Source organism: Callithrix jacchus, chromosome 20 (assembly GCF_049354715.1).
Source record: "Callithrix jacchus isolate 240 chromosome 20, calJac240_pri, whole genome shotgun sequence".
NCBI classification, from domain to species: Eukaryota; Metazoa; Chordata; class Mammalia; order Primates; family Cebidae; genus Callithrix; species Callithrix jacchus.
Genome location: NC_133521.1, coordinates 27,237,727 through 27,259,686, shown reverse-complemented (window position 1 = coordinate 27,259,686; position 21,960 = coordinate 27,237,727). Strand labels below are relative to the sequence as shown.

At 38.6% G+C, this 21,960-nt stretch overlaps 1 protein-coding gene across 12 annotated transcripts in view; it reads right to left on the bottom strand.

Annotated features, from left to right (window-relative positions):
* NFAT5 (nuclear factor of activated T cells 5) overlaps window positions 1–21,960 on the bottom strand; it is a 126,525-nt gene that overhangs the window by 5,750 nt on the left and 98,815 nt on the right. For 9 of the 12 annotated variants that reach the window (XM_054248481.2, XM_035282047.3, XM_054248483.2 and 6 more), the window contains 5 exons: window positions 19,174–19,308; window positions 18,996–19,048; window positions 12,533–12,665; window positions 5,473–5,556; window positions 293–441 (listed from right to left, as the gene is read on the bottom strand). In XM_054248481.2, the coding sequence (XP_054104456.2) occupies window positions 293–441; window positions 5,473–5,556; window positions 12,533–12,665; window positions 18,996–19,048; window positions 19,174–19,308 (554 nt within the window). The remainder of the gene's footprint in view (window positions 1–292; window positions 442–5,472; window positions 5,557–12,532; window positions 12,666–18,995; window positions 19,049–19,173; window positions 19,309–21,960) is intronic. The other 3 variants (XM_054248482.2, XM_078357591.1, XM_078357592.1) reach the window with 1 other exon arrangement.

The following is a 21,960-nucleotide window of genomic DNA, read 5'->3' as shown; positions in this document are numbered from 1 at the left end:
AAAATAGGGAGTTATGAGAAAAGGCTGGGAAAAAAATAAAAACATCTCTAATTCTGAAAATGCTAAAATTAGTATTTTCATTAATATCTCACATAACATATTAATTCTTCCCTCGTCAAAATGCATATTGGAAGTCACTTTGTGGGCAATTTTGCTTAAGTATAGCATTCCCTCTTTAGAGCAAAATTCATTAAGTGCATCCAAAGCAAAAACAATTTGAAAAAAATAGATAAAGTAAAAGCAATTTTTATACGGGAGGTTACAAGTTGGGGCACTAGTCAATACAGCTTACCTTAAAAATACTGGAAGATCTTTTTTCTGCTGTTACTTCCATTGGAGTAACATCTTCACTCTTAATCATACTGCTTGGTATGAGTGGAGTGATCAGGGCATTAGGAATAATATTTACCTTATCTAAATTACATCCAGTAGTCTTCATTGCTGCATACAAACACACACACACAAAAAGTTTAAAAACCACAAAAATTGCCAACTATTGCACTCTAAAATTTGTTGAATATTAGTAATAATTTAAATGTCTTTTTTTTTTGAGATGGAATGTCATTCTTGTTGCCCAGGCAGGAGAGCAATGGCACGATCTTGGCTCACTGCAACCTCCATCTCCCAGGTTCAAGGGATTCCCCTGCCTCAGCCTCCTGAGTATTGCTAATTTTGTATTTTTGTAGAGATGGGGTTTCTCCATGTTGGTCAGGTTGGTCTCGAACTCCTGACCTCAGGTGATCTGCCTGCCTTGGCCTCCCAAAGTGTTGAGATACAGGCCTGAGCCACCACATCCACCCAGTTATAGATTTATACCTAGAGGCAACATATAGCAAGATTCTACCACTTCTCGACATCTACTTTTCCCCTTGATTGCTTTTCTTTCTTCGTTTTTGTCTACCTGAATCCATAGTAGCATTCAGTGATGCCTACTGCTATTGCTAATGACAGTCCTCTGAGTTGAGCACATAGCCAAATCCTGATTTAAAAGTTTACTACTACTCTGTGGCTCTATGGAAAGAGTCTTCAGAAAGCACAGCTGTTAAATGTCTTAATCTGATATCGAGAAGAAATCCTGGCTATAAAGAAAAGTTTTTAAATGGCACATGGTACATGAGTTGGATAGCTCCCTTCATAAATTTTTGTTGTTGTTAGTCAATATTCTGCTGAAAGGCCAAGTGTTGTGGCTTATGCCAGTAATCCAAGCACTTTGGCAGGCCAAGGCAGGTGGATTACTTGAGGCCAGGAGTTTGAGACCAGCCCGGCTGAAATGGTGACTTTGTCTCTACTAAAAATACAAAAAATTAGCAGGGCATGGTGGTACATGCCTGTAATCCCAGCCACTTGGGAGACTGAGGCACAAGAATCACTTGAACCCAGGAGGCGGAGGTTGCAGTGAGCCGAGATTTCTCTACTGTACTGCAGGCTGGGCAACAGAGCACTATTCTGTCTCAAAAAAAAAAAAAACCTGCTGAAAGTAAATATTTTCATCTAAAAATACTGGCATTTTTCTTGTCTTACTTCAACTTGCCTCACAGCCATTTGGCTAAAAACATAATTCCTATGAAAACTGATTATTTTGACAGAGGGGAAAGTGCTCATTTAACTTTTGACATTCCATATTTTATTATTCTACCTAAGTAGTTTTTGAGAAATGAATCACTTATTCATGAGTTCTTTGGACCTATTTTCACCTAAATTCTAATACCAATACAATTCTCCTAACAACCAGATTTTTATTTTATTTTGAGACAGGGTCTCTGTTGGTGGGAGTGCAGTAGTGCAATCAGGCCTCACTGCAACCTCCACCTCCTGGGCTCAAGCAATCCTCCCACCTCAGCCCCCTAAGTAGCTGGGACTACAGGCACGTACCACCCTGCCTGGCTAATTTTTTTATTTTTTGTAGAGACAAAAGTCTAATTATGTTGCCTAGGCTGGTCTCAAACTCCTGTACTCAAGCGATCCCTACCTCTAGGTCTCCCAAAGTACTGAGATTATAGGTATGAGCCACCACACTCAGCCTACAACCTAATTTTAACTGAGACAAAACATCAGATCATGCACAGGGCAGGCATCTAAAAGTAACCTAAGAATATCCCATAGGACACTTTGAAAAACTATTAGTGTGATCTTAAGTTGATCCCATAATATTCAACTACTATTCTTGCTTTTGAATTCCATTAGATTTTGAGCTCTGTGAAGGAAGAGATATTGTTGTTAATCGCCTGCTGCACGGCAGGTAATCAACAAATGTTTGCTAAATGAAGAAAATGGTCTTACTTTTAGCTTTATCACTATCAATTTAGTTTGTTGTAGGTTATTTGATTAATCCTATAAAAATAAAAATATGGGCTGGGTGTGGTGGCTCACACCCATAATCCCAGCACTCTGAGAGGCTGAGGCAGGCAAATCACTTGAGGTCAGGAGTTTGACACCAGCCTGGCAAACACGGCAAACCCCATCTCTACTAAAAATACAAAAAAAAAAATTAGCCAGGTGTGGTGGCAAACACCTGTAATCCCAGCTACTTGAGAGGCTGAGGCAGTAGAATCGCTTGAACCCAGGAGGTGGAAGTTGCGGTGAGCCGAGTCTGTGCCACTGCACTCCAGCCTTGGTGACAGAACAAGACTCTGTCTCAAAAGATAATAATAATATAAAAATAAAAATATACAGTCTGTATTTTTCTTTTAAAAATATTTATGTGTTTATTTATTCACTCATTCATTCATTCATTCAATTAGACAGGGTCTTACTCTGTTACCCAGGCTGGAGTATAGAACATGCAGCCTGAAACTCCTGGGCTCAAGTGATCCTCCCACCTCAGTCTCCTGAGTAGTTGGGATTATCGGCACTAGCCACTGCACCTGGCTTATATTTTTATTAACACTATATTTGGTCTAAAAATGTCAGTATCTATGGACAAGATTATAATTCAATTAGAAATTACATATAAATAAATATATCAGCTATACAGTTACTGACTGCTTAACAGATCTACAATTTTTCTTAAAATGTATTGAGATAGTAATGCTTATTATCTTCTCCCCCTTTCTGGAAAGCAAGACTAGGTAGAGTAAGTTGAGCAAGAGTCTTTTACTTATCCTCAGTTGACCACTGACAAGTATGTCTATTGGTAAAGACAAAGAGTAAAAGGACATTTAGTCTAATGCTCATGCAAAGATACAAGTCTTTCCTTGGCCATACATACAAAGGTCACAAAGGTTAATTTTATTTATGTTCCAATCTTTTTTTTTTTTTTTTCAGAGTCTCACTCTGTCATCCAGCCTGGTGTGCAGTGGAGCAATCTCGGCTCACTTCAACCTGTGCCTCCTGGGTTCAAGTGATTCTCCTGCTTCAGCCTTCCAAATAGCTTTTTACAGGCACACGCCACCATGCCCAGGTAATTTTTGTATTTTTAGTAGAGATGGGGTTTTGCCATGTCAGCCAGGTAGGTCTCAAACTCTTGACCTCAGGTGATCCACTGCCTTGGCCTCCCAAAGTGCTGGGATTATAGGCGTGAGCCACTGCGTCCAGCCTTCTTCCAATTTTATCTAAGTCTAGTCCCACCAAAAACAGTCCAAAATCTCTCCAGGCCAGATATTAAGTTTTGTCGGTTATGTTCCATCTTGTTAATTTAATAATAACCTTCTAGCCAACTTCAATTTAGTAGTACATTTTATATCAGATTGATTTTTTCTCCTTCTAAGAATTAATTTGCCCTAAGAACATCAAGCTGGTGTCAATGCATTACAATCCAACACTTGTATTTTTTTTCATGTCATCTCTGTTTACCATACTATTCCTCATATATGATTAAATTTTTTTTTTTTTTACTCTGTTGCCCAGGCTGGAGTGCAGTGGAATGATCTCAGCTCACTGCAACCTGTGCCTCCTGGGTTCTGGTGATTCTCCTGCCTCAGCCCCCTGAGTAGCTGGAATTACAGGCATGCAACACCATGCCTGGCTAATTCTGTATTTTTAGCAGAGATGGGATTTTACCACGTTGGCCAGGCTGGTCTTGAACTCCTGACCTCAGGTGATCCACCTGCCTTGGCCTCCCAAAGTGCCGGGATTATACACATGAGCCACCGTGCCCAGCCTGATTTAAATTTTTTATTGAAAAAGTATATAAACAAACCCTTAAAGTTTGACCTTAAAATACTGCTCACTTAATCACATTTTAAATTTCTGTTTTGTTTTTGAGAGTCTTGTTCCTCAGCCCACGCTAGAGTGCAGTGGTGTGATCAGAGCTCAATGCAACTTCGACCTCTTGAGATAAAGCAATCCTCCTACCTCAGTCTCATGAATAGCTAGGATGATAGGTGTGTGCCACCATGCCCTGATAATGTTTTAAATTTTTTTTTTTTTTTGAGACTGAGTTCTGCTCTGTTGCCCAGGCTGGAGTGCAGTGGTGCAATCTCAGCACACTGCAACCTCCACCTCCTGGGTTCAAGTGATTCTCTTGCCTCAGCCTCCCAAGTAGCTGGGATTATAGGCACACACCACCGCACTGGGCTAAATTTTTTTTGTATTTTTAGTAGAGACAGGGTTTTGCCATGTTGGCCAGTCTGGTCTCAAACTCCTGACCTCAGGTGATCTGCCCACCTCAGCCTCCCAAAGTGTTGAGGTTAAAGGCATGAGCCATAGCACTTGGCCTGTTTTAATTTTTTTGTAGAGACAAGGTCCTCACTGTGCTGCCCATATCTGTTCAGCAATAACTATAGATGATGCATTTAATTATTAGTCAACAGATATTTATCGTCTCAAATTTCTGGACCCAAATAATCTTCCTACCTTGGCCTCTTAAAGTGCTGGGACTATAGGTATGAGCCACCGTGCCTGACCTTACTTTATGTGTATATATTTTTTGAGACAGGGTCTTGCTCTGTCACCCAGGCTGGAGTGCAATGGCATGATCTTAGCTCACTGCAACTTCCGCTTCCTGGATTCAAAAGATTCTCCTGACTCAGCCTCCCGAGCAGCTGGGACTACAGGCACTTGCCACCATGCCTGGCTAATTTTTATATTTTTAGCAGAGACAGGGTTTCACCATGTTGTCCAGGCAGGTCTCAAACTCCTGACCTCAAGTGATAGATCTGCATTGCCTCCCAAAATGCTGGGATTATAGGCATGAACCACTGTGCCCGGCCTCATATACTTTTAATATTGGGGAATTAAAACAAACAAACAAACAAAAAACTTCTCTACTCCAACATTCTTTAAAAAAAAATATATATATATATATATATATATATACGTATATATATATATATATATATAAACATATTCAGTAAGAAAAATATCAAACTGGAAGACAAGTCTCTACATTTAATAAAGTTAAACAAATATTTATTTTACAATATAGAAGATGCCCTGCAAAGTGTTGTAAATACCTAAGAAAATAAAATAGTAAGGTGTATTAGAGAAAACATAGCATCAAATTACAATTTTTGAGAAGAATTAACTTGGTACCTTTCATGGCCTCTTCAAAAGAGCAAGGTCTTGCTGGACTAGATATTTCCTTCTTCACATTTACATTCAAAGCACCAGCTGCTGCTATTAAAAAAAAAAGATGAATGTATTTATTTACATTTATTCATCCTAAAAAACTTACATCTTAAAATTCTTTAATTAGAATATCTTATCACAAGGTATCATGTAATTATTTGTTTAGCAAAAGTTCTAGCTGAAGTAAATTTCTATCCTCTAAATTCTCCAATTTCCAAGTGGGCAGAGCATATGATTACTTAGCAAAACAAAACCAGGCTGGATGCAGTGGCTCACGTGTAATCCAGCACTTTGGGAGGCCACCTTCCTAAAGGTGGCCCAAACCTCATGGTGGGTGATGATCACTTGAGGTCAGAAGTTCAAGACCAGCCTGACCAACATAGTGAAATCCCGTCTCTACTAAAAATACAAAATTGGCCAGGCATGGTGGCGCAAACCTATAACCCCAGCTACTCGGGAGGCTGAGGCAGGAGAATTACTTGAACCCGGGAGGTGGAAGTTGCAGTGAGCTGAGATCCCGCCATCACATTCCTCCCTGGGCAACAAGAGCGAAACTCCATCTCTAAACAACAACAATAAAAACCAAAAACTAAAAAAAAAAAAAAAAAAAATCCTTCTTGTAACAATATATGCTGATGATATCAGATGAGTAGACTGATGTAAGAACATCAAATATTTAAAACATTAAACATACTAGAACGCTAGCAACAGATAATTCACCTATAAATGATTTATTTAAAAATATGGATTCAGAAGCATTAGTCAAGTAATGTGCTAAAGCTAAATTAAGTGGGATGAAAATACTGAATTTATAATATAATTACTCTTTGTGTAACACCTTAAAAAATATCTTTGCTAAACAAACAACAACAAAAAAAAAACAAGAGAAAAAACAAACAAACAAACAAAAATATCTTTGCTAGTATTAATGGAGAATTGCTGGGCTACCATATCTAGTCATATCAATTGTATCTACTATAACAATTTTTTTTATTTTTTGAGACACAGTCTTGCTCTGTTGCCCAGGAGTACAGTGGCATGATCTTGGCTCACTGCAACCACTGCCTCCTGGGTTCAAGCTATTCTCCTGCCTCAGCCTCTTGAGTAGCTGGGATTTCAGGTACACAACACCATGCAAGGCTAATTTTTTTTTTAAAACAAATTTAAACTATAAATTTAATGGGCCTAAGAATATAAATCAGTTCTAAACAATAAAGTTTAATAAATTACAAATAAATTGGTTCTTGCTTCAAATGATTACATATTTTATTTGAGTACATTTCAATTTATTTTCTTATGAGACAGAGTCTAGGGCTCTGTCACCCAGGCTGGAGTACAGTGGTGTGGTCTCAGCTCACTGCAACTTCCACCTCCCGGGCTCAAGTTACCACCCACCTCGGCCTCCTGAGTAGCTGGAACTACAGGTGCACACCACCAGAACAGGATAATTTTTATATTTTTGGTAGAGATGGTGTTTTGCCATGTTGCCCCGGTTCAAACTCCTGAGCTCAAGCAATCTGCCCATCTTAGATTCCCAAAGTGCTGGGATTACAGGCATGAACCACCATGCCCGGCCTTAATTTCTATTTTTCTTTTTCTTTCCTTTTTTTGATTTTGAGACAGAGTTTCACTCTTGTTGCCCAGGCTGGAGTGCAATGGCGTAATCTTGGCTCACTGCAACCTCTGCCTCCTGGGTTCAAGTGATTCTTCTACCTCAGCCTCCAGAGTAGCTGCGCTTACAGGCATGCGCCACCATGCCTTGCGAATTTTATATTTTTAGTAGAGATGGGGTTTCTCCATGTTGGTCAGGCTGTTCTTGAACTCCCGACCTCAGGTGATCCACCTGCCTTGGCCTCCCAAAGTGCTGGGATTACTGGTGTGAGTCACTGCGCCTGGCCAATTTCTATTTTTCAGTATGTTTATTTTATATTTTCTAACATGTCAAACAATAGTTATCACTAAATGAATAAAGAGAGAAATTTGTACACATCTCCTGAGAATGAAGTAATTTATGTTAGTACGTTTCACAGTAGGTCTAACAAATGATTTATAGGCAATTGAATGAAAAAATACACATAAATTATTTATGCATGATATTAATTCCAGTAACTACAGATTTAAAAATATAAACTAATCCTTGAAAAAATTTAAATTTCTACTTTTAAATCAAGTTATTAGTTATTTTAAATTCTTATTATTCTTTTTTTGAGACAGTGTCTTGCTCTGTTATCCAGGCTGGAATACAGTGACATAATCATGGATCACTGCAGCCTCAGCCTCTCAGGCTGAAGCAATCCTCCCACCTCAGTCTCCTGAGGAGCTGGGACTACAGGCACATGCCACCATGTCCAACTTATTATTATTTTTTCTTTGTAGGGATGGGGGTTTCACTATGTTGCCCAGGCTAGTCTTGAACCTCTGGGCTCGAGTGATCCTCCTGCCTCAGCCTCCTGAAGTGTCAGGATCACAGATGTGAGCCACCTCATCCAGCCAGTACTTTCTTTTTAGAAAAAAAGAAAAAGATGTTAAATATTATATCCCCATTTCTTATAGAAATCACCACTGTAGAGTTACAGCAAATAATGTCTAGTGTGATTTCTGTGTCTGAATAGGCTGAAGCAAAAAAAATTAAAGATGTTTTAATGCCCAAGCAAAGCTTCAGAGACTATGAATAAAACAAAGATTTTATGCCTCTGCAAAGTACCTAAGTGCCTGAGAGCATACACATTTTGATTTGGGGCAGTATGGCCCCACTGGGTGTCAGAAGGTCTGTACCAGGAAGAATGTATGGAACCAGGATATATTCAGTTGAACCTCTGCCCTGACCCTACTTTTAGAACACGTAACAAGCACCTAGAATGCCCAGATTTTCTGTACAACTACCCTAGATTTTGTGAGCACTCTTAGGCCTATTAGGTGGAAGCACTGATTAAGAATCAAAGGCGGAACGATCCAAGATGGCCGATCGCTAACATCCCGGGATTGCAGCTCTCAGGGAAGGCGTGGAGGACTAGAGGACGCCACACTTTCAGACAAAGTCTGGTCGCTTACAGAGCAGAAGATCCCCCAGAGGTGGAAACACACGAGTCGCCAGCGCGACTCTCGTGGTCGGCGCAGCAGTTCCGCCGGCACCTCGACGCGGCAGCGCTCGGCGCAGAGTAAACGGGACAGGTTCCCCTTCTGACCGAGGTTTGGAGCCCCGGGAAGGCAGAGTCGCCTACTACGGAAACAAGAAGGAAGCCCGACAGGAGAATCCTGAGCAGAAAAGCACCATCAGTTTTAACGCCACTGCTCTGGCCCTGGGAACTAACAACCTGGACATCCACTCAAGAGACCTAATCTGAAAGTTGGTAATTTCAAAGACGACAGGAGGATAAATTTACAATGATGGGAAGAAACCAGAGTAAAAAAGCTGAGAATACTCAAAGTCAGAACGCCTCTCCCTCTAAAGATGATCACAGTTCCACATCAACAATGGAACAAGGCTTGATGGAGAAGGAGCGCCTCCTGATGACAGAATCACTCTTCAAGGAATGGATAATAACAAACTTCGGTGAGTTAAAAGAACATGTTGTAGCCCAACATAAAGAAACTAGGAACTTTGAAAAAAGGTTTGATGAAATCCTACTGAGAATAGACAAATTAGAGAGGAGTATGAGTGAATTAATGGAACTGAAGAATACAATACAGGAACTCCGAGAAGTATGCACAGGTTTAAACACTCGAATTGTTCAAGCAGAAGAAGGGATATCAGAGGTCAAAGTCCAACTTAATGAAATAAAACGTGAAGAAAAGATTAGAGAAAAAAGGATAAAAAGGAATGAGCAAAGTCTCCAAGAAATGTGGGACTATGTGAAAAGACCAAATTTACGTTTGATAGGTGTACCTGAATGCGACGGAGAGAATGAATCCAAGATGGAAAATACCCTTCAGGATATTATTCAGGAAAATTTTCCTCAACTAGCAAAGCAGGTCAACATTCAACCCCAGGTAATACAGAGAACACCACAAAGATATTCCTCAAGAAGAGCAACCCCAAGGCACGTAATCGTTAGATTCACCAGGGCTGAAACAAAGGAGAGGATACTAAGGGCAGCCAGAGAGAAAGGTCAGATTACCCACAAAGGCAAGCCTATCAGACTTACAGCAGATCTCTCAGCAGAAACTCTACAGGCCAGAAGAGAGTGGGGGCCAATATTCAACATCCTCAAAGAACAGAACCTTCAGCCCAGAATTTCATATCCAGCCAAACTAAGCTTCACAACTGAAGGAAAAATAAAATCTTTTATGAACAAGCAAGAACTGAGAGATTTTATTACCACCAGGCCTGCTTTACAAGAGCTTCTGAAAGAAGCATTACACACAGAAAGAAACAACCAGTATTAGCCTTTCTAAAAATACACCAAAAAGTAAAGAGCAACAACATAAAGAAGAATTTACACCAACAAATGGATAAAACAGCCAGTCAACATCAAATGGCAGTAACCCTAAATTTAAATTGACTGAATTCCCAATCAAAAGACACAGCCAAAACCCAACGGCATGTTACATCCAGACCTGTTTCACATGCAAGGATACACAAAGACTCAAAACAAAGGGATGGAGAAAGATTTACCAACCAAATGGAGAGCAAAAATAAATAATAAATAAATAAAAAGCAGAAGTTGCAATTCTCGTATTGGATAAAATAGATTTTAAAGCAACAAAGATATAGTGGTAAAAGGATCAATGCAACAACAAGAGCTAACCATCCTAACACCCAGATAGGAGACTTAGATTCAATGAGACAGAAAATTAATAAGGATATCAAGGACTCGAACTCAGATCCAGAACAAGTAAACTTAATAAATATTTATAGAGCTCTCCACTTCAAATACACAAAATATACATTCTTGTCAATACCACATCACACCTACCCATTAGTTTAAATGAAACATTGATTGGCCATTATTAATACCCAATTTTTTTCAAAATAAAGCAATATTTCCATTTACTTTCCCTCTTTCTCTTCCTCTTTCTTCCTCTCCTTTACTTATTTTTTTTTTTCTTTCCTTCTCTCAAAAAAAAAAAAAAAGAAATCAACTTGTAAACCTCTAGATCCAGGTCGGCAATGTCTCTTTCAATTGCTTGATTTCCTTTCTTCCCTTCCCTCCCTCCCTCCCTCCCCGCTTCCTCCCTTCCTTCCTTCCTTCATCCCTTCCTTCCTCCCTACCGTCCTTATTCCCTTCCTTTCTGCCTTCCTCCCCCCCCCAAAAAAAAAAAAAAAAAGAATCAAAGGCCTCGAAGTATAGGATGGAGCCAAAAAGTGGCAAAAGGAGGGTGGCAGGCAGGGATGCCTCTCTCCTTATGCTGCCATATTCCAGCTTAGAACTCAAAATAGTTTGAAAACTCTAAATTCAAATTTGGCCTCTCATGTTGTTGTGAGTGTATTTTGGTCAAATTCTACTTAATGATTTGTTAGTTTTATTTATAAGTATTTCAACAAATAGTATTAACAGTTACCACTTCTACTCCAAACTGTATATATCAGGATGGACCTTGTTTTGGCTGCACTATTGAATAATGAAATATTTAACAATAGTACCTAAATAAATCACAACAGCTATTAGCTTGTTACACTGAGATAGGCCTTTTTCTGTACCCAAGTTTTCCTGAAATCATATTCTCTCTTATGAACACTTGAAAATATTGTCACACTACATCAAATACAAAAAAATAAAATTGTGGTTCATGCCTGTAATCCCAATACTTCGGGAGGCTGAGGTGGATGGATCACTTGAGGTCAGGAGTTTGAGACCAGCCTGGCCAATATGGTGAAACCCTGTCTCTACTAAAAACACAAAAATTAGCCAGGCATGGTGGTGGATGCCTGTAATCCCAGCTACTTGGGAGGCTGAGACAGGAGAATCACTTGAACCCGGGAGGTGGAAGTTGCAGTGAGCTGAGGCTGCACCACTGCACTCCAGCCTAGGTGACAAAGTGAGACTCTGTCTCAAAAAAAAAAAAAAAAAAAAAAAAGGTAAAATTGTGGAAGATTAATTAGCTGAATTATAAAGGCAGAAGCTAAGGCATTAGATTGTATTACAAAGTTTGCATACCTTATATTTATTCAAACATGATTTTCTAAGAGTGACTGTTATCTGTAACATACAAAGTATGTTGGGGGCAAACTTGAAAGAGCAAGCATATGGTAATGATTACCTAAGAGTGGCCAAAATTAGGCAATTAGTACAGCCTTTGAAGTAGAATACTTAAAAGTTGTTTATTCAGCAATTTATTGAAGGGCAATTTCTAATAATTAGCATTTATCACTAAAAAATAAGGATTCTTAGTGTTGATGCTAAGTACTTCAAAGTCCTGAAGTCTCTATAATTAATCAATAAAAACAAAGAAACAAGTGAAAAGAACAAAATCTCAGTGTTTTCAGAATAGCAAAACCTTTAAGGCTATTCCCTGACATAAACTCTTTCCCTTCCAACACAACTGGAGCAGAAGCTCATCAGGAAACAAATCCTATGTATTAATTACACCATCTTTCTTCTCATGTTTGTGCAAGCTCCTGCAAAACAACAAATGTCAATATTTAGTAACTAACAGTTACTAAAATGCTTTACCATTGATTTTAAATCAAATTTCCTTAGATGTCTGAAGCCTTCCTAGAAAGGAAACAATAAAATATTTGGTCTTTGAGAATAAGCCAGTATTCTTTCTCCTATTTTTGTTGAAGCCAGAATACTATTTCTAAACTTTAAAGTTTTCACACATGATCTTTAATTCTGAGACAAGTATCAAGGGCTTTTTTGTTTTTTGTTTTTGACAGTCTCACTCTGTCACCCAGCCTAGGTGTGATCTTGGCTCATTGCAACCTCTACCTCCCAGGTTCAAGAGATTCTCCTGTCTCAGCCTCCCAAGTAGCTGGGACGACAACTTTCTTTTTGGATAGCTAGTTAGTTGTCTTCATATTCTTTCAAAAAACTGGCAAGTAATTATTCATCTTAGTTCTTAATTTTTCATTTTGACATACCTGGGTCTGGAGTATAAGTGAATGGTTGAACATCATGAGATCTTCCAGCATTCGTCACTACATATATTCCCACTGATACAGGCAAAGTTATATGTTGATCATGATAGGGGGGAACCTTCACAATAAGATGATTCTAATATAAAGAAAAGTACAAGAGTTGGAAAATAGTTTTAAAAATTAAATTAAGTATGTTTCATGTTAGCTATAAAGTTTAAAAAGTGATTTTTTTTTTTTTTTTTTTAATAGAGACGGGGTTTCACCATATTGGTTAGGCTGGTCTCGAACTGCCGACCTCAGGTGATCCACCCGCCTCAGCCTCCCAAAGTGCTGAGATTATAGGCGTGAGCCACCGTGCCTGGCCTTAAAAAGTGATTTTTTTTTTTTTTTAAAAGAATGTATCTTAAAGCTCAGAGTCACAGGCATCAGGATATTAATCTTAAGACAGTTTTTAAGGTAAAATCCAAGTGTTTTATAATGGCTTACAAGGTCAAGATCCCTGTCCTGTCAACTTCATGTCATTCCCGCTATTCCAGCTCACTATACTGTAGACACAGTAACCTTAGTCTTCTTTTAACATACTAAACTCAGTTTTACTTCAGATTCTATTTGTTATTCTTTTCAACTGTAATATTTTTCCCTCACCTCCTCAAATGGTGAGTTCCTAACCCATTATCAGGTCTGATACAAATGTCACCTCAGAGAAGCCTTCCCTGATCATCCTATTTAAAGCAGTACCCCTCCCCAGCCTTATAATCTTGTTTATTTCCATGATCGCACTTATCATCACCTGAAATTACTCTGTTTGGTTGATTTTTGGTTTCTCTCCAACCACAAGAATGTAAGCTCCATGAGGATCTAGGCTGTTTTGTTCTTCACTCTGTCTCACTTGTAAAGAATAGTACCTTATATAAAATATACACAATTATGTTCATTGAATAAAAGAATGACTTATGAGAAAAAATATAAGTCATTCTTATATTTTTTGCCCTACCAAGGGCAAAGTCAGTTACCATATATTCTGTACAACCTCAGTGTGAGATGTACTTCACAATGCAGTTCACTACTCCTAACCACGTAATTCTCATTTTAAGTCAAACTGGGTTCAGTTTATCTACATCTCAGTAAACCAAAGATGTTTTCAGTTGGAATAGTGACAGAAGCATCCTTATAAGAGAAAGGTAGAATTCATAAATGTTTCACCAGTACTTACCCATGGGGATTATATCGTCTTAGCTAGTAATATGAACCATATTTGACTTTTTTCTTCTTCCCTAGATGATTATAATGGTAAGGGGTATTATAGGGTAGTGATTACACTTTTTTACTAATGATCTGATTTGCAGGAGACCAAAGCTGACAGCTGAGGGTGATGTGAATTTGATGACATTTTAAATTAAGTTAGACTATATAGTTGGTTGACTCAGTTGAACAGAAAACATGCGACAAATGAGATTAAGGTCAAGGTTTCCATTTCTGAGAATTTAATTTGTTTCTGAGCCATCTTAAAACACTTTCTGAAATACAGTCACATTATAAATAAAGAACTAGGCCAGGTGCAGTGGCTCATGCCTGTAATCCCAGCACTCTGGGAGGCTGAGGTGGGTGGATTACTTAAGGTCAGGAGTTTGAGACCATCCTGGCTAACATGGTGAAACCTTGTTTTTACTAAAAATACAAAAAATTAGCTGGGCATGGTGGCATGCACCTATAATCCCAGCTACTCCAGAGGCTGAAGCAGGAGAATCGCTTGAGCCCGGCAGGTGGAGGTTGCAGTAAGCCAAGATGGCGCCACTATACTCCAGCTTGGGCAACAAGAGCGAAAAACAAAGGAGGAAAGGAGGAAAGAAAGAAAAGAAAGGGAGGGAAGGAAGGAAGGAAGGAAGCAAGCAAGCAAGCCAGGCAGGCAGGCAGGCATGTGGCTCAGGCTTGTAATCCCAGCACTTTGGGAGGCTGAGGCAGGTGGATCATGAGGTCAGGAGTTTGAGATGATCCTGGCTAACATGGTGAAACCTCCCGTCTCTACTAAAAATACAAAAAATTAGCTGGGTGTGGTGGCACATGCTTGTAGTCCCAGCTACTGGGGAGGCTGAGGCAGGAGAATTGCTTGTACCGGGGAGGCGGAGGTTGCAGCGAGCCAAGATTGTGTCACTGCACTCCAGCTTGGGAGACAGAGTGAGACTCTGTCTCAAAATACAAAAACAAAAACAAAAAAAGAGGAAGGAAGGAAGCAAGGGAAGGAGGGAGGGAGACAGGCCAGAAAGAAAGACAAAAAGAGAAAGAAAAAAGACAAGAAAGAAAGAGAAGAAAGACAGAAAGAACGAACGAATGAACTGGCTAGCTTCTAATTTACGGCATTAACAGAATGCCTCCTAAGTTAGCCATCTCAAAAAAAGAAAACACATTCTTTTAAACTAGGTGGAAAATCATGTACAAATATGTATACATCCACATTATGAGGCAGGAGCTACATCTAAATGCGTACAAGGTCATAAAAAAATGTACTGGTATTGATCAAATTTCTAAGAAACAGAGTTACTAAATCTTGTCTATCCTCATTTTTACTCTTGTTGAAGCAGTCTACCTAGAGTTAAGGAGATCGGTGGATGAACAGCTTGTGAGAGCTTCCACTCTTAAAATTACTTGGCAAACTCCACAATTCAAATTATTCTTTTGAATAAAAACTTTTTTCTTGCCAATTAGTAACAGGATTAGTATCTAAAAATCAGATGCATATTTTATCAAAATACTTTTACTCCACTTGCTTTGGAGAGCATATTTAAGTAAAACTAATTTGAAGCCTTTTAAAAACCAAACGAGCCTATTTTGCTAATTCTTCAAACTTCCTCAATCTGAATCTAGAAATTCTACAACTGATCTGAATTAAAAATTAGGTAAACTGTGACTCATGATCAAAAGCTTTTATTTTTTTTTTTTGAGGTAGAGTCTCACTCTGTTGCCAGGCTGGAGTGCAGTGGCGTGATCTCAGATCACTGCAGCCTCCGCCTCCTGGGTTTAAGTGATTCTCTTAATTCTCTTGCCAAGCTAATTTTTAAATTTTTAGTAGACACAGGGTTTCACCATGATGGCCAGGACAGTCTCAGTCTCTTGACCTCATGATCTGCCCACCTCAGCCTCCCCAAGTGCTGGGATTACAGGCATGAGCCACCATGCCTGGCAAAGCTGTTTTCAATACTCTTCTCATAAATTAGGTCAATTAACTATCACTAAACTAGGAATACAATACATACAAAACATACAAAGGGTTAGGAGGCCTTTGGAGCAGGTATAAGGCTCTTTGGGATAAAAAGAGGAAAACAGCTAAATTTTAATTTCTTTTTTCTTTTTTTTTCCAAGAGGGGGTTTCTCCATATTGGTCAGGCTGGTCTCAAACTCCTAACCTCAGGTGATCAGCCCGCCTCACCTCCCAAAGTTCTGGGATTACAGGCATGAGCCACTGTGCCTGGCAAATTTTAATTTCTTAGAAAGATTTGTTTAGATTCAAAATAACTTTCCTTAGCAGATAAGCTTTTTCAGAGTGTGTCAGCAATGGTGCTAGATATCTTTCACTCTCCTATGATATACTTTTTCTTTGTCACATTAATTTTACAGTTTGGAATATACATATACATAAATATATAATTTGACTTGACCAAAGACCCATTACAAAATTACTATTAGAACCGATTTGAAAAACATAACCTCTAAACTTTCAAGTCTTTGTTTAGTCTAGTTGTTCCTACAAATTCTTCTGAGGATCTGTCTTTTGTACTTCTTTCAAGAATTTTATTTTCACATTTATACTATCTTCCCCTGAGCTAACCTTTTATGTATATTTGTATATATTATAAAGATTGAATGTCCCTTTATGTACAGTCTCCTCATCTATATTATTTATAAGAATAACAATTATAATAGAGCATTACAAGCAAGGGAGTCTACATTAATCTAACCAACGTGTCAAGAAAGAAAACATGTTCATAGCATACAAAAGTACTGCATGAATAAATTAAGTTTCAGTTAGGATTAAAAGTCTAGGTATTTAAGGTCCTGGCTGAAATTAGGGTTTGAAGTATCTCAGAAAGAACAAATGAACCTTACTTAGACCAGAGTCACCCATCTTTTTCTTCAAAGTGAATAAAATGAACTAAAAAGTTTTTCTTGTGTGTCTATTAAGTGTTTGGTATTACAAGGAACACAGAAAAATTATAATACATTGCCTCTAACCTCCAGGAGTACTCCAGAGGAAGCTATTGTTGGTTCATGGGAGTGGAGATGGTCTGATCAAATATAAGAAATAATAAAATATTAGAGAGAGGGAGCCTCAAATAATCCAATGAAAGAGCTTATCTTACAGATCAGAAAATTGGGGCACAAAAGTTACTTGTCTTACTTAGTTAACACAGATTGCTAATGACAAAGCAGGTATTAGAACTTTAGTTGGCCAGGTGTGGTGGTGGTAATCCCAGCACTTTGGGAGGCCAAGGCAGGCAGATCAACAAGGGCAAGAGATTGAGACTGTCCTGGACAACATGGTGAAACCCTGCTCTACTAAAAATACAAAAATTAGCTGGATGTGGTGGCACACGCCTGTAGTCCCAGCTACTCGGGAGGCTGAGGCAGTAGAATCGCTTGAACCTGGGAGGTGGAGGTTGCAATGAGCCGAGATCACACCACTGTACTGTAGCCTGGGCAAAAGAGCAAGACTTTGTCTCAAAAATAAATAAATAAATAAATAAATAAATAAATAAATTTAAAAAAAAAGAACTTTAGTTAAGACTAGTCTGACAATGAACCCTAGGAGATATTGCCCAATGATCTGTGTGACAAAAGGAATGTTTGTTAAGTCCCACTAACTCTTTTCCACAACATGTAGTAGCATAAGGCTAGAGAAAAACTTGCCACATAGCATTTGTTTAGGTATATAGGAAGCTCCACACTATAAATACTGTGTAGGAAATAACTAAATTTACCCAGAGAGGGTTCTGGCCTTTACCTTTTTGGCTGCTAGGAGTTGATCTCTAGGTTCCTGCAATGTCTTGTGTGACAATGATCTTTACTTGAGAGCTTTGGTCACTAGACAGATGAACAATGTGATTTATAACAGAGGCTTTGATCACTGGACAGTCTAACAATGTGATTTATAGCAGAGGCTTTGGATCACACCATATCAATTCCAACCTCATGGAAGTGAAGACCAAAGGTCAGCTGCATGGGCAGTATATTATTAGGTCTGAAATAACAACTCTGGACACCAAAGACTTAGGTAAGCTTCCCTGGTTGGTAATTCTCTGCAAATTGTTACCACACATTGCTATGCTAAGATGGTAATGTCTTCTTGAGAATGATAGAAGGTTGGTGTCTGGGACACTCCTAGACCTTGGTTTATCCATCTCTCCTTTTAGCTGATTCTGATCTCTATCCTTTTGTTATAAAACTATAGGCACTAAGTATAGCACTTTCTAGAGTTCTGTGAATTGTTACAGGAAGTTATCAAATCCAAGGGGACAGTGGAAAAAACCACTGTTTGAGTCACTTGTTTAAAAAGAGGGTGGTGGTGGCCTAGGGACCTCTGAACTTGTGTCTCGTGTATGAAATGGGAGCAATCTTGGTTGTGCCCTGAGCTTTGAGTTTGGCAATATACTGGATACAAGTTTTAAATTTTATTAGGTTTTTAAAAATAGGAAAACAAGGAAATTATAAACTTTTAGGATAAAATGGCTATATATTGTCCATTTTTTTTGCCTCTTCTATTTCTCTGCCTTCCTTCATGTGCTCTTTTCTATCCCCAACAGCTTCTTGCACTAAATTTTAGGCTTTAGGTAATTTACACATTAGCTTGTTCCTATTTCTCTCTTCTCTCTCTCCTATCTACACCTGTACATACTACCTTTTCTGCATGTGCCTTCTAACTTGCTTAGAAAGTTGGCCTTCTGTTAAGTCTTAATTTCTATGGATTTGGTCCTATCTGCTCTAAATACTAATTCCTAAGTCAGGTCTTGATCCTTGTTTTCAAGTTTTTATTGTTACTTGGAAAACAATACATGTCTTATAGACTCTTTAATATCAGTGTGATGAGTGCTTCTAAACACAAGAAGGTTTAACAAACACAGAGCAGCTGAAACGTAACAGATTCTCAATAAATATTGGTTTCCCTTTTATTTAACTATATAGTGGAATAAGATTATCCAAATCCTCAGAGAAATAAATATTAGGAAAGAAATGTTTTGTTTATTAGCAATGAAAACATGTGCTAATGCTCCTAACTTTTTAAAATAGAGGTGGTCATGTTTAGCATTAGGAAAATAATTCTATTTCAGTTAAAGAAACTCAAGAAAGAAACTTTAAATGATTCACATCACTCCCATACGAAGAAGAAATTTAATCTATTGATTCAAGAAATTTTCAGAACAAAACTGAAATGCTCAGAGAGTAAACACAAATTATAAAAAAGCTTAAATTATACCTGATGAAATAATTCCATGTCAATTTCAGCTTCTGACTTCCAAGAGTTTTCATCTGATTGGAAAAAAAAAGTGATTTATTAAATTTTTGAACTATTTTTTTTTTTTACTCTCTATGACTATATCCACATAACAAAGTGAAAACATACAAATGCCTATACCACAAATATGTCTACTTACCAGAAACATTTTCTTGGAAAATAACTTTAGTTCCTTTCAGAAAGTTCTTGCCGATTAAAAACACTTCTTCTTCTCCTTTTACTGAACAGCTATGCAAGCTTTTCTTTAAGATTTCTGGCACTCCTGCTGGCTGAGCTGTGGATATACATAAGCATTCTATAGAAAGAACCACCCAAACTTATTTCTTACCTAAAATCAACTTGCAATCATCCAGTTCTATGAGTTGTCTTTGTTGAAGGAGGGGCAGTAAATATTTTTACAATAATACAATTATCTGGAAAGGCTCTAATTCTTGCCCTATTGACATCAGGCTTGGCCATGTGACTGATCTGGATAATCAAATGTAAACTGAAGTACTGTGCCAAGTCCAAGTGAAGCTCTGAGAGCCATCACATGGTTCTACCAACTCTGTTGTTGAAAGCCACTGAGTTTTGTTTTGTTGCCTTTTTAAAAATTAAGAGTTATTACAGCATCATTTAGCCTTCAGCTATTGATACAAAGTATCCTGTCTTTGTTAAATACAGGTTGAGCATCCCTAATCCAAAAATCTAATTTTTTTTTTTTTTTGAGACAAAGTCTCACTCTGTCACCCAGGCCAGAGTGCAGTGACACAATCTTGGCTCACTGCAACCTATGCCTCCTGGGTTCAAGCAATTCTCCTGCCTCAGCCTCCTGAGTAGCTGGGATTACAGGCACGTGCCACCACACCTGGGCAATTTTTATATTTTTAGTAGAGACAGGATTTCACCATGTTGGTCAGGCTGGTCTTGAACTCCTGACCTTGTGATCCACCCACGCTGGCCTCCCAAAGTGCTTATACGTGTGAGCCACCACTCCCGGCCAAAAATAAAATCTCAAATGCTCTAAAATCCAAAACTTTTTGAGTGCCAATACAGTGCTCAAAAATGTACACACCTGGGCCAGGTGCAGTGGTTCACACCTGTAATTCCATCACTTTGGGAGGCTGAAGTGGGAGGATTACTTGAGCCCAGGAGTTCGAACTAGCCTGGACAACAGTGAGACCTTGTCTCTACAAAAAAATCAAAAAAATTAGCTGGGCATGGTAGCATACACATATAATTCTCAGCTACTTAAGAGGCTGAGATGGGAGGATCATTTAAACCCCTGAGGTCAAGGCTGCAGTGAGCCATGATTGCACTGTTATGTGTGAAAAAGTACAAGAAAAGGATTGCTTATCGGTAGCATATAAATTCAGTGGCAGGTGAAACCCCATCTCTACTAAAAATACAAAAATTTAGCTGGGTATGGCAGTGGGCACCTGTAATCCCAGCTACTCGGAAGGCTGAGGCAGGAGAATTGCTTGAACCTGGGACGTGGAGGTTGCAGTGAGCCGAGATTGTGCCACTGCACACCAGCCTGAGCGACAGAGCAAAACTCCATCTAAAAAAAATTTAAAACTTAAAACAATAAAAATAAAAATAAATTCAGAGTCAGGAATGACCAGTGATGCCAGATTATTTACAGAGATGGCTGAAACAGTGACACCTTTGCTTTTTGAAACTTTACTGTACAAAATTATTTAAAATATTATATAAAATTACCTTCAGGCTATGTGTATAGGTGTATATGAAAAATAAATGAATTCTGTGTTTAGACTTGGGTCCCATTCCCATGAAAACGTCATTATGTATATGCAAATATTCCAAAGTCCAAAAAAATTCAAAACCTGAAGTACTTTGGGTCCGAAGCATTTCAGGTAAGAGATATTTAACCTGTTTGCAAATGATAAATGCCATTTTCAGCAATGCTGGGGAGCTTAAAAGAAACAGTGAATGTATAAACAAAGACACTGGTTGGGTGAATTGGCTTACGCCTGTAATCCCAATACTTTGGGAGGCCAAGGAGAGTGGATCACTTGAGGTCAGGAGTTCGAGACCAGCTTGGCCAACATGGTGAAACCCCATCTCTACTAAAAATACAAAAAATTAGCTGGGTATACTGGCGCATGCTTGTAATCCCAGCTACTCAGGAGGCTAAGGCAGGAAAATCACTTGAATCTGGGAGGCAGAGGTTGAAACTGGGAGGCAACTGCTTGAACCTGAGATTGCTCCACTACACTCCAGCCTGGGCAACAAGAGCAAAATTCCGTCTAAAGAAATAAACAAACAAAAACCAAAAAACAAATATTGTCTAGAACCCACAGGGTTAATGTGTGAACAGAATGGAAAGGGTTATTGGTCATACACTGACAATTTTATATATGTATTAATTTTTTTTTTTTGAGACGGAGTTTCGCTCTTGTTACCCAGACTGGAGTGCAATGGCGCAATCTCGGCTCACCGCAACCCCCGCCTCCTGGGTTCAGGCAATTCTCCTGCCTCAGTCTCCTGAGTAGCTTGGATTACAGGCATGTGCCACCACGCCCAGCTAATTTTTTGTATTTTTAGTAGAGACGGGGTTTCACTATGTTAACCAGGATGGTCTCGATCTGTTGACCTCGTGATCCAACCGACTTGGCCTCCCAAAGTGCTGGGATTACAGGCTTGAGCCACCGCGCCCGGCCAATTATATATTCTTTTAGATCTTGTATATTCTTTTAGATGAAGAATTAACAAAATCAGTTTATTTAAAGGTAATTTTTTGGAGTAACAGGAAATATATATTTGTTTTTTAAAAACATTCAAGAAAAATGACATATATTGTTCTGATAAGAAAATAAAAGGTACAAAATTACATTAACATTATATTACAAAAATGAAATGTAAAGTCTGGAACCTTCCCCTCCATTTTCAAATAGCATATGGAATTCCACTTCACTGATTACTG